This window comes from Echinops telfairi, unplaced genomic scaffold (assembly GCF_000313985.2).
Source record: "Echinops telfairi isolate 266 unplaced genomic scaffold, ASM31398v2 ScPeMD7_5;HRSCAF=22, whole genome shotgun sequence".
Lineage (NCBI taxonomy): Eukaryota > Metazoa > Chordata > Mammalia > Afrosoricida > Tenrecidae > Echinops > Echinops telfairi.
Window position 1 is genome coordinate 25,445,261 of NW_022103901.1, and position 12,092 is coordinate 25,457,352.

The window sequence follows — 12,092 nt, forward strand, 5'->3', positions numbered from 1 at the left end:
CCAATTCTACCTTACAAATCTGGCTAGACCAGAGGATGTACATTGGTACAGATAGCAACTGGAAACACAGGGAATCCAGGATAGATGACTCCTTCAGGATCAGTGGTGAAACGGGCGATGCCTGGAGGGTGAAGGGAATGTGGGGTAGAAAAGGGGAACCGATTACAAGAATCTAAGTATTGTCTCCTCCCTGGGGGATGGATGGCAGAGAAGAGGGCAGGGGAGACGTTGGACAGTGTAACTTGTGACAAAACAATAATAATTTATGAATTATGAAGGGTTCATGAGGGAGTGGGGAGTGGGGACAGAGGGGGAAAATGAACAACTGATATTAAGGGCTAAAGTGGAAGGCAAATGTTTTGAGAATGATGAGGGCAACAAATGTGCATATGTGCTTGACACAATGGATGGATGGATGGATTGTGATAAGAATTGTATGAGCCCCCAGTAAAATAATTTGAAAAAAAAAGGTTGGTAATTCGAACCCACTCAGCATGATCTCTGGAGAAAACCCTGGTGGTCTGCTTCTGTCAACATTACAGCCAAGACAAAAATAAACATGTCACTTTGAGGACTTAAAAAAAAAAATCACAGCCGAGAAAACCCTACGGAGCCTTGTCCTGGTCCGCCATTTATGGGATCACCATGAGCTGGAGTTGACTCCTGGGAATGGGTTTGTTTTTCATGTCGTCACCTACGAAATATTGCAGGGGTAAAAAGTCCCTGTAGGATTCCACCATAAAGAGCAATCAATTTTGATACACAGTACAACATGGACGAACCTTGACTACCTCAGGAGATGCAGTGGTGCTGTGGGTTAAGCATTAGGCTGCTAGCCACAAGGTCAGCAGTTCAAACCCATCCAGTGCTCCACAGGAGAAGAATTAGGCTGTCTACTATTTCCTATCTGGTGAGTAAAATAAGTTAGGCACAAAGGGCAAACATTGCATTATCCCAACTTATATGAAATATTTAGAATGGGCGAATATTTATTAGTGACTACCAAAGTTGATTGATGGTTACAGGGATTGGAGTGTGTGGGAAGGGAAAATGGGAAGATGAGTGCTTAAGAAAGCCACTTGTCTGTCCGTTTATGGCGCTATGCGGCTTGCTTGTGGCTGTAATGCTGCACGTCATGCCCTCCGAATTTAAAATACCAGGAGGCTCACCCGAGACCAGCGGGTTTCAGTGGAGCTTCCAGACTAAGGACAGACTGGAAAGAAGGAATACGTGCTCCACTTCTGAGGGATTCGTCACGGAAAACCTTATGAATAAATAGCAAGAGAATATCGTCTGATACTGTGCCAGAGGAGAACCCCTTCAGGCTGAAAGGCATCCACAATACTGGGAAGCGTTACCTGTTCCTCTTCAGAGTCAGCCTGAACAACGCAGACAGAGCAAAGTCGGAATCTTGGAAAACTGGAAGTGATCAAAAGTGAAGTGGCGTGCCTAAAGTATCGGCATCCTGGGCATTCGTGAGCTGACATGGACTGGTACTGGCCATTTTCAATCAAATAATCATAGGGTTTACTATGCCAAGAATGACGTATTCAAGATAGATGATGTCATGATCAACCTCAGAAAGAACCTTTCCAGATCTGTCGCTCGGTTAGAGGATACTATATACTATAGCTACAAGGAAAACCAGTTAATACAACTATTGTTCAAATGCATGTGCCAACCACTGAATCCAATGATAAAGAAAGCCAAGAACTCTCTAGGAACATGTCGTGAATTCCGTGTGGCCATTGCAAGGGATTTCCAACCAGAGGGTCAAGGGAGATGGTTGGTGTCAGAATAAAAGAAAGAAAGATGGAGGGTGGAGACAGCTCTGACCTCTGCCTCCGAGGAATCATCTTTGGGCAGATGGGGAGTTGGATTCTCCTTCCCACGAGGGAAGCCAGAGGAGGTCAGACCTACTGGCCCCCACAGCATTTCCTAATACAGACAGTATAGGTACATAGGGTGTACTTCAGTTTCTGTTTTAAATATTATAATATACTTGCAAATATGTTCACGTATGTGTAGAAAAGACAAATATAGACAAGACAATGTCCACCTGTCAATAGTGGCTACTTCTGGAGACACAAACTCTACTAGGTTGCAGTATATGTTATTTTGAGAAAAAAGAGATCGTTTTTTTAAACACCCGGTTTCCCCATCCGTCAACCCCCAGGCCATAAGGTGGTCTGGATGAGCCGACCAGCTAGGCATATCCCTTGGTTTCTAGGGTGCTGGATGCAGGGTGGATGCTTGTGCACCAAGGAAATGGAGAACTCACCGCCCCCGTTAAAAATTCCAATCCAGTGAAGGGGAGGGTGTTCTTCTCGTTCACGGTCAACTGAGGGATTACAAGGAAGCTGAAGTTTACAATGAATGAGAAAATGTTGAACTTCAAAAGCCACTTCAGAAAGTTGAAATAGGAGAGGACACTGGTTCCAAATTTGCCTCCAATGACCTTGAGCGTCTTCTGCCACAGGCTGATGAAATCGAGGAGTTCCGATAGGTTGTTCCGGGATCTCCGGTAAGCCTGGAGTTAGGACACAAAAGAGAGGCTTTGTAGTCATTCATTAAATACCTGCTGAGCAGGGACTGTAATCGATGAATGGCCACCAGTTTTTGAGCTCTGTGCTAGGTGAGTTGACAAATGTTAAATCATTTAACCCTTCTGCCCACCCTCTATGGTGAGTGTTATTATTATCTTTCCAGGATTGCTGGCATTGAAGGATTGATGAATTGAAGAAGGTAATGCCCACGTGGGTAATTTGCTCATCAAATTCAGCAATCTCACAAACCTTGCTCCTACCAGCCTCCTTCCCAACTTCCTTTCCTCACCCATACTGACCCAATTTCCATGACTCCAGGAGTAAAAAAGCCTTGGATTTTTGTTTATCTTCCCGAATTGGTATCTCCTTTGGTCTATCTTTATCACTTATTTTTCTACCTCCCTGTTTTCTTTTTTAAAAAAAAACATTTTATTAGGGGCTCATACAACTCTTATCACAATCCATACATACATCAATTGTGTAAAGCGCATTCGTACATTCATTGCCCTCATCATTCTCAAAACATTTCCTCTCCACTTAAGCCCCCGTCATTAGGTCCTTATTTTTCCCCTCCCTCCCCGCTCCTTACTCCCTCATGAGCCCCCGATAATTTATAAATTGTTATTTTGTCATATCTTGCCCTGTCCGACGTCTCCCTTCACCCACTTTTCGGTTGTCTGTCCCCCAGGGAGGAGGTCACATATAGTTCCTGTAATCGGTTCCCTCTTTCCTACCCACTCTCCCTCTACCTCCCAGTATCGCCACTCACACCACTGGTCCTGTAGGGCTCATCCACACTGGATTCCCTGTATTTTCAGTTCCTATCTGTACCAGTGTACATCCTCTGGTCTAGCCAGACTTGCAATCTACCTCCCTGTTTTCACTCTGCCCAGTTTGCCAGGTGCACTAAACACCGTCTTACCAGTGAAATGGAGTTCAGACACTGGGTGCAGCAATTGAGCTTAAAGCTAAGATGGGATTTACGTTTCTCTTTGTCAACCATTGTCCTGTGGGAACAGCAGAAGAAAGTGAGAGACATTAGTTCTTTAATCAAGTCATTAAAAAAATTATCATCATGAACCATGATCTGATCTATGCTGAGACCAAAGAACTAGATGGTACCATGTTACCATGACTGCCCATGCTGTTGAGGACCACAATAAAGGGACCCTGACAGAATAGAGGAACAACATGGAACAGAATAGCAAAAGCTTTTTGAAAACAACCAACCAACCAACCAACCAAAAATATAGGTTCCCTGGACTGGTTGAGGCTGGAAGACTCCTCAAGACGATTGCCCTGCATCACTCTTCAAACCTTGAACTAAAACTAACCTCCGAGTCACCTTGTAGCTAAATAACAAATTGGCTCAAAAATTACTGAACAGAACCCATAAGTACTGCAGGGCTCTAAACCAAGAGTCACTTACATGAGACCAACGGGTCAGTAATTGCTTTAAGAACACATTTTAAAATTAAGACCGAGATGAGTATAGAAGGCGGCAGGGAAATGAGATGAAACGGAACCAGCCAAACGGCAGTCTTAAGAATCGCCACACAAGGCGAATGAAGACCCAGAAGGTCGTCAATGGCTCTGAACAAGTTTCGTAGGAAGTGCTGGATGGGGACCTAAAGTGCTGTGTCCTGTCCGCCTCCCCTGAGAGCACGGTAAAGTCGCATTTAAAAGAGAAGGGCTCAGGGCTCCCTTCCCACCTCGGTCTCTTTCTCTGATTTTTGTTTCTTCCTCCGTGTGTGCCTTAGTCCCTCCTCTCTCCATCTCTCCCCGTCTCCTTTCTGTGTCTCTGTCTCTCCTCATCTCTCTCCAACTCTCTGTGTCCTCCTCCTTTTACCATCTCTCATCTGTGTCTCTTTCTCTCTGTGTCTCTGTCTCTCTCGGATTGTCTCTTTCTGTGTCTCTCTCCATCTCTCTCCCGTCCTCCTCTATCAGGAAAAAGCTTTCCTGGAAACCTCCTAGCAAATTCCACTTTGCTTTATTGAGCCAAACTGGACATAAGCTTTTTTTCCTCGATAAAATGAGAAATAACTACTAAGTGCCTACAACATGGATGCCAGGCATAGTCCCACACAGTGAACCAGAGAGTGTGGCTTCCCTGCCTTGTGGAGCTGACATCCGTGCCGGAAAAGACAATATGCAATAATAGAGGTGGGGTCCTATGTATTCAAGTTACAAAGAATCACAGGCTTTGTGTGTGTGTGTGTGTGTGTGTGTGTGGTTTGGGGGTGTACATCTTACCACTGTTGATATGTACTACACAAGAAAACAGAAAACCAAACCAGCTGCCGTTGAGTCAATTCCGAGTGGCACAGTGGGTTATGTGTGGGACTGCCAACCACCAGGGCAGCACGCAGCTCAAATCCACCAGGTGCTCTGCAGGAGAGAGGTAAGGCAGTCTGCTCCCATACAGATTTACACCCCTGGAAACCCTCGGGAGCAGTCCAACTCTGTTCTCTAGGGGAATTCTGAAGATGACATATAAAATTTGTGGGGAAATGGACTTTTTCCAAGAACGTTTTGAACCCCCCCTCATACAATGCTGCATTTTCAAGATGTCAATGTACATCATTCTCAAATGTCCACTCACAAATATTCCAGATTAATGTTCAGAACCCTGCCGTACAGTGGGCTATGTATGGCCCGCTCGGCAATGAAACCTGAGCTAGGTTGTACGGAGTTGAGCGGTAGACTCGGGAGGCAGTGAGACGCTACCACAAAACACAAGAAGCCAAAAAAAAAGGATGGGACAGATGACTCTCACAAATTTTCAGGCTGGAAACACTATCCCTGTTTTCAGGGGTAATCCAGAACCTGCCCCAAGCGGAGTTATTACTGCAACTGACAAAATGCCAACAATGTCCAACTTCATGGTTGGGAGCACATTTTCATTAGTTGTGTATTTTTATGTATTTTAGCATTAAAATATATCTATACATGTATTAAATGTTTCCAACCTTAAAAGGCAAATGAAGCTCAGATTTATAAAGATAATGATAATAAAAGGCAATCATAATGAAAAGTTTAACAAAAAGAGGTATCTGATTTATGTCATGACCGACTTGTAATGAAATCGTAGGAACGAGACCCCGTCATAAGCAGGTGTGATGACGTTCAGGGATGAAACCCCATCATAAGGACGAGACTACCTGTAAATCTAACAAGTAGATCAACTGTTCACCGTATTAGAAGGTGATTTGTGGCATGGGAAAGAAAAACACAAAACAGAGCAATGTAGGAGATGGGACATGCTGGGGTGGGACTGTGCTCTAATATGAAAGAAACCCAAAACATTGCTCTCCAGTGGATTCCAACGCATGGACCTCCCATGGGTTTCAGAATGGAATTGTGCTCCATATGGTTTTCAATTACTGAGATCTCTCAGAAGCAGATCCCAGGGTGTTTCTTCCTAGGTGGGCCTGGGTAGACCCAAACCACAAACCTCTACAGTTTGTGGCCAAGTTGAGATGCAACCAATGAACCTGGTCCTTCTAACCATAATCCCTTATGTGACGAATGATAAATTCTAGCCTCTATGCCTGTGGTTATAATCTCATTTTGGAGGGGGTTCTCGGCTACGCTAACAGACAGGATTAAGTTAGTGGAGTGTATTCTGAGTCTTTCCCTGAGTTGACAGTGCACCTGAAGTCACCATTGTTTGTTTCCTTGGGGGTATGTATGGTTGGCTAAAAGATAAGCACACCTCCATCAAAACCATTCATCTGGGTATCACAGCCATCGTCGAAGCAGACAGAGAGAAACCCCAGGCCACTGGAAGAAGAGCCATCAATGGAACCCATGCGAGATCTCTCTGAAGTATTGGCGGCCACGACCAGAGGCTACTGCATGGAGACCATGGGCAGAGCCAAGGAGCCAGGTGGAGACGAGAGGCCAAGGAGACCACGAAACAGAACAAAGGAGCAGTACCGAGACTATGAGACCGGGAGGCAGAACAGCAGGCTGGCTTCCTGGTTCATGGAGGTAGAGATCACGGGACCGTATGGCTGAGAGGTTGACTGGAGAGAGATCTGACTACTGGCCGAGGGGAGGTGTTGCTGGCCATCAATGACTGTAGCCTTCCTGTTTACTGATCCTGCCTTGTGGCAACCTGCTAATTTCCTTAATGAACTCCCTTAACCATGAGTACTGCCCGCAAGAACTGTATAGACATTACAATGAAGTTATCAAACCCAGAAGAGGAAGAGTATTGTAGAGGGAATGGTTGGCGTCAGAATGGAGTGAAGGAGGATGACGGTCAAGGCATGTCTGACCTATGCCTCCTGGCAATAGGGACGCCAGAGGCGGTCAGCTATGGCTCCACGCTGTTCTTGTGCACAAGCTCTCAGCCATTTTGCACCATTCAGGGCTCCTTTGACAATTCAAACACACACACATATTGGGCTTTAGGTGAACGTTTACACGGCAAATCCGTTTTCCCAGTCAATTCACACACAAGTTATCCCGTGGCATTGGCTCCGATCCCTGCAATGTGCCAGCACTCTCCCTATTTCCTCCCCGGGGTCCTGTTTCCATCTGGTTCCCCACCCTGTCTTCTCGTCTTTGGTTTAGGCTAAAGGTTTCCCATGAGGTCTCGCACAGCTGATTGTTAGGAGGAGCTCATTCTTCACGTGTTCGTTTGATCAGCCTGTCTAATCCTTGGCTCCAAGGTGGCCTCCCAAGAGTGTCTTCAGTGTCAAGTGTGAAGGTTTCCTCAGAGCTTTCTCTCATCTTTTTTTGTGGAGGACAATCTTGAAGGAGGTGAGGGATTAGCTGTGAGGCTCAGGGGGCATTTGGAGTTAGGGGAGAGAAGAAACAAAGCCCCAGATGAGTGAACAGTAGGGAAGACAGGGTTACGAGAACACAATAAGCAAGAGAGAGAGGGGAGACAACCTTGAGATGGGGGCTCACTCCCTTCAGATAAGCATCATAGATGGTTCTCCTGGAGAAGAGCTCAAAGACACCTAAGGTCAAGTCAGCTCAGAGATGAACAAGGTGAGGCTTCCATCTTGATTCTCGAGCCCACCCATCTTGTTACACACGTGCCTTCCTGCCACACATGTGCCCTTAGTACAACCCCTTCCTATTGCATGTGTACCCCTGGCTCATCCCCCTCCTGTCACATGCATTCCTCTAGTACAGCCCCTTCCTGTTACGTATATGCTTAGCGTGGCTTGCTTGCCTGAGATCATATGAGTCTGTGAGTCAATACAGTACAGTCTCATTCTGGTGCGGGTCATCATGGAAGAGGTGAGCCCTTGCATGCTTTATCTTGTCTGATGTCTCTTTCGTTTACTCCTCAATTACACAACCACCCCTTGGACTCACTCATTAGTGGGCAGGCTGATCCCCCACAGTAGAAGATCAAGGTTCTCAGGAACCTTGGAAAAAAGAAAAGCCTATGTTCATACCTGAGTTTTCTTTTCTCTTCCATGGTCTTTGGCTGGTTTCTGATGGCTTTATTTCTGTCTCTTGGGGTCAGGGGTATTAGAGAGGCAATTAGCTTTTGATCTGTGGAAGAAAGGAAAATAAAGTTTTTGGTTTTTCTTTCCTTAATAGAATAACAACAATTTAAAATATGGCATTAAAAAAAAAGCACAAAAAAATTAGAGACCATGGAAGCAGGGATTCTGAAGATTAGAAATACAAACAAGAAGATGTGCATCTTTGTGAAACCTGTAGGGTGGTGTTTTGGGTTGAGTTTTGTGTCCCACTCCCCCACCCCTCAAAAAAGCCTTTAGCAAAGTCAACAAACCCACTTCTCTTCTCTCATCTGCATCTCTTGGCTCCCTCTTCTGTCCCCTGCACTCCAGGCCAAGAGTCTCTTCACCCTTGATGACTGTCAAATGATTTTCTGAACACACACCTCTCTCCTTTCAACTCAGATTCACCTTTTAAATCACCTAAAGTCATTCCCTCCTCCCCAACAGAATCCCTATTTTGCTCGCCCCTTTCCCAGGGCACTTATGTGTGGGTGGTCCAATCCCCAAGCAGAAGGACCAGGGCCTGAGGAGTCTGAGCTAATCTTGATGGTTCTGCTCCCCTGGCCAGTGAATCCGTTAGACATGATCACGTGACTCCATTTTGGCCAATGTCTGTGAGGAGTTTGTTGGAAATGGTTTCTTCTCTTTGGGGGGGAAAACAAGGTAGATCCTCCTTCTGTTCCATATTGCTGTGTGTGCATGTGACACCTGGAACTGCTGTCACCATCTTGTCCCATGAGGGAAGCCAGTGGAGGCCAGTAGAGTTGATGTGCCGGGAACAGACTGGCTCTTTCTCTTCCCATCACGAGCCAGAACTACTCAAGGAAACACCGGGTAAGGGCATACCCAAAAGATGTCCACTAAATCTCTGCTAAAGACAAGGGCTTTGGATCTTTCCTGAGGGAATGGTGAGGGGCAGTAGACTGAGGAGGAGGAAGGGGAGAAGAGAAGAAGAGAAAACACGGAGATGCCCAGAGACAGAAGTGTGTGAAGGGACTCCCCAGTCTACAGAAAAAGGACTTCAGCCCACAAAGTACTCGGGTGTGATTGAAGTTTTTCTTCCTATACCTGGAGGAAGTGAGTGGACTTTATGCCTGGAATATAAAGGGATGACTCATGGAGACCCCATGTATGCAGAGTAGAACTACTGTTCTATAAGGGTTTCAAAGATGTGACCTCTGTAACTAGTAGTGAAGTGCCTTATTCTAGCCACTCAATGGGCAGCCAACGGCAGTAATATGGGACCAAACAGATTTGGCGTCAGGTTTATTTGTTTTGTTTTGACTAAGGAGCAGACTGGCAGAAAAGCCATCAGCCATCAGCCATCATCTGATTTCCCTGTGGACACTGCAATCAGAGCCATTCTGTGTTGCCTAAAGCCAGAGTAGGGAGACATTGGACCAAGGAAGAAACAGTTGGTGAGGACTCAGACCAAGCAATCCGACCTGCTTTGGAGGCTCGATCTACCAGCTACTAGCTGCGTGACCAAAGACAGGTTACTTAATATCTCTGAGCCTCAATGTCCTCATCAGTCAAATGGGGGTGACAGGAGGACCTGCCTCAAAGGTGTGGTGGGGACAAGTAAAATAAAATCCAAATCCAATGGCTAAAGGCAAGGAAGCGCTCACCAGAGCACCAGGCACAGGAAGAGTTGGATAAAAGTAGGTTCTTGTTAGTGGGGTGCTTCCAAGTGGTCCCTTCCTTTGCCTAACAAATCTTCACTTAAGCTACCAAACCATCAACCTACTTAATGTCTTAAACTGAAAAAGAAAGAAACAAAGAAAGAAAAACTGGACGGCTTGGAAGATTTCTCCTCCCCAGAGTTTGACTACCTTGAATGCTTTCAAGTGAAGTACAAGAAGTGTCGAGGCTCCCATGTTCTGAGAGGTGATGGGTGGGAGAAACGGATTCGTGCCGAGATGTCGAAAGCAATGTCACATGCTGTCCCTGCTTGTAATCCCATTTGCTGACAATCTGAGTGTCTATCATGTCGACGTCAGGAGTTGATGTCACCCTGCTGAAGCTTGAGTTTACTAGCACTTGACCTTGCAAAACCTCCTTTGAGGATGGGTGCCTTTGAACCCCAGATGGGATATCCTCAAGCTCTAGGATGATGTCAGTCCCTTGGTCATCAGATGACATCTTCTGCCACCTTCAAGCTTTATTTTGCCCTGGACTGGTTTTCCCAAAACCTCATACAGCAGTCACGCCAGCATTGTTAGAACTTTCCAGGAAAATGGTGGATGATCACCATGGGATTCACATTGTCTAAAATGTCAGGGTGAAATCAACCCCACACAAATCACGACCTGACTGCCCACATCTACACAGAGATCTCTGCAGCAAGGAGGCGTGTTCTTCTGCAAAGAGTTTTGTCTTGGTAACCAGGTAAGACACTGGAAACAGAATCCTTCATTAAAGACAATAGGATTCTAGAAACGGAAGGCAGAGCTTCTTCTAAATGACTCATAACCATAGGGTAGCCTTTTCTTTTGAATTTCTTGCCTCTCACCTAGAACTCATAGCTTACCTTTATAAGTTCATATACCTCTATAAATCCACATGGCTTTAGAGTGATACAAATATCGCCTGGCACCCTTGGGTGGGAGTGATTGTTCAAAACTCATCACCACTGAGTTGATTCCGACTCATGGTTGTGGTTCGGTTCTAACTCACCTCGACGACGCTACAAACAACAGAACAGGACACTGCCCAGTCCTGCGTCCTCCTCATCACTGTTATATTTGAGCCCTTTCTTCAGCTTCCACTCATGTGCAACAGGACGACATGCTCTGTCTTCATAATCTTTGGTATGTTTGGATCCATGGTGGTGGCTATTGGGTCAGTCCATCGCACGGACCGTTTCTTCCCTTTTCATTGATCCTCTGACTTCCCAAGGAGGATGTCCCTTTCTAGTGATGGATCTTTCCTAGTGACACGTTCGAAATAAGCCAGTTGGAGTCTTGCCATCCTCATTTCTAAGGTTGTGTTTCTTCTAAGATTGAGTTTGTTTGTTCCACCTTGAGTGGTTAAAAAACAACAACAAAAACCAGAAAAGAGAAGAAAAAGGCCTTGCCCTTGAGTTGATTCCAGCTGCTAGTGACCCTATGCGTCACGGAGGACACAGATCCACAGGGTTTCCTGTACTGGCATCTTTATGGATGAAGATTTCCAGACTTTTCTTCTGCGGCACTACTAGGTAGATTTGAACCACCAACCCTTTAGGTTAGTAGGAGGGACCTTCTTGGGTGGTAGGCACCACTATGCCCCTTTCCATGATCCATCTTCCCTTTCCCCAGGGACATCAGCAGGAAGTACCGTTTATGGTGAAGGCACAGTGCTTAGTTAAACATTTCCCAGCTCCCTTTGCAGCTAAAGATGTCCTTGTGATCCACTTTTGCCCAGTGAGACATGTGGCTTCCAGGGATGCTCTTTTACCCTTCCCCATTTCTCCTTTTTCTTGCCTGGAAGCAACCATTTTGATAACATGAGAACAAATGTTCACCAGCTAAGGATGGTAGTGAAAAATTTAGAAGGGGTCGCATCCCTTAAAGGCATTATGGTTAGAATTGCTGAACAAACTTTGAGCTCATCCTTGTTCCATGGGATCAGAAATCCTTTTGTTATGTGAGCCACAGTCCTGCATTTATATCCTGCAACTGTGCACAATTCCTGTCCAGTAGGCCTCATTTAGAAATCACCTAGGCCAAGTTGCTTATGTAATAGCTGGAGAAATTGAGGTTCAGAGCGGTGAGTTGACTCTCCGCCTGCTGCCACACTATCATTAACTGGAAAACTTGGACTAGAACTCAACTACCCCAAGAGTAACAGTAAGACTACCTGCTCTTACATTGAGACAAATCCTTTTTAATAGAATACCTCACTTGTAACCCTATGGGATAGGTATTATCATCAGCCCCATTTTATAGGGAAGAAACCCTAAAGCCAAAGAGGTGATTTGCCTAAGGTCACAAAGGCAGTTAGTAGTAGAGTTGAGTGTCAAGCCCAGATCTGTGTGATTCCACTTCCCCATCCCCTTCTTTTTTTTTTTTTT

At 45.6% G+C, this 12,092-nt stretch overlaps 1 protein-coding gene across 1 annotated transcript in view; it reads right to left on the minus strand.

Moving 5' to 3' along the window:
- TMC5 (transmembrane channel like 5) overlaps window positions 1-12,092 on the minus strand; it is a 59,321-nt gene that overhangs the window by 36,567 nt on the left and 10,662 nt on the right. Inside the window, exons 4-6 of the mRNA XM_004706088.2 lie at window positions 7,967-8,066; window positions 3,469-3,553; window positions 2,282-2,530 (exon numbers count right to left, since the gene is read on the minus strand). Of these exons, the coding sequence (XP_004706145.1) occupies window positions 2,282-2,530; window positions 3,469-3,553; window positions 7,967-8,066 (434 nt within the window). The remainder of the gene's footprint in view (window positions 1-2,281; window positions 2,531-3,468; window positions 3,554-7,966; window positions 8,067-12,092) is intronic.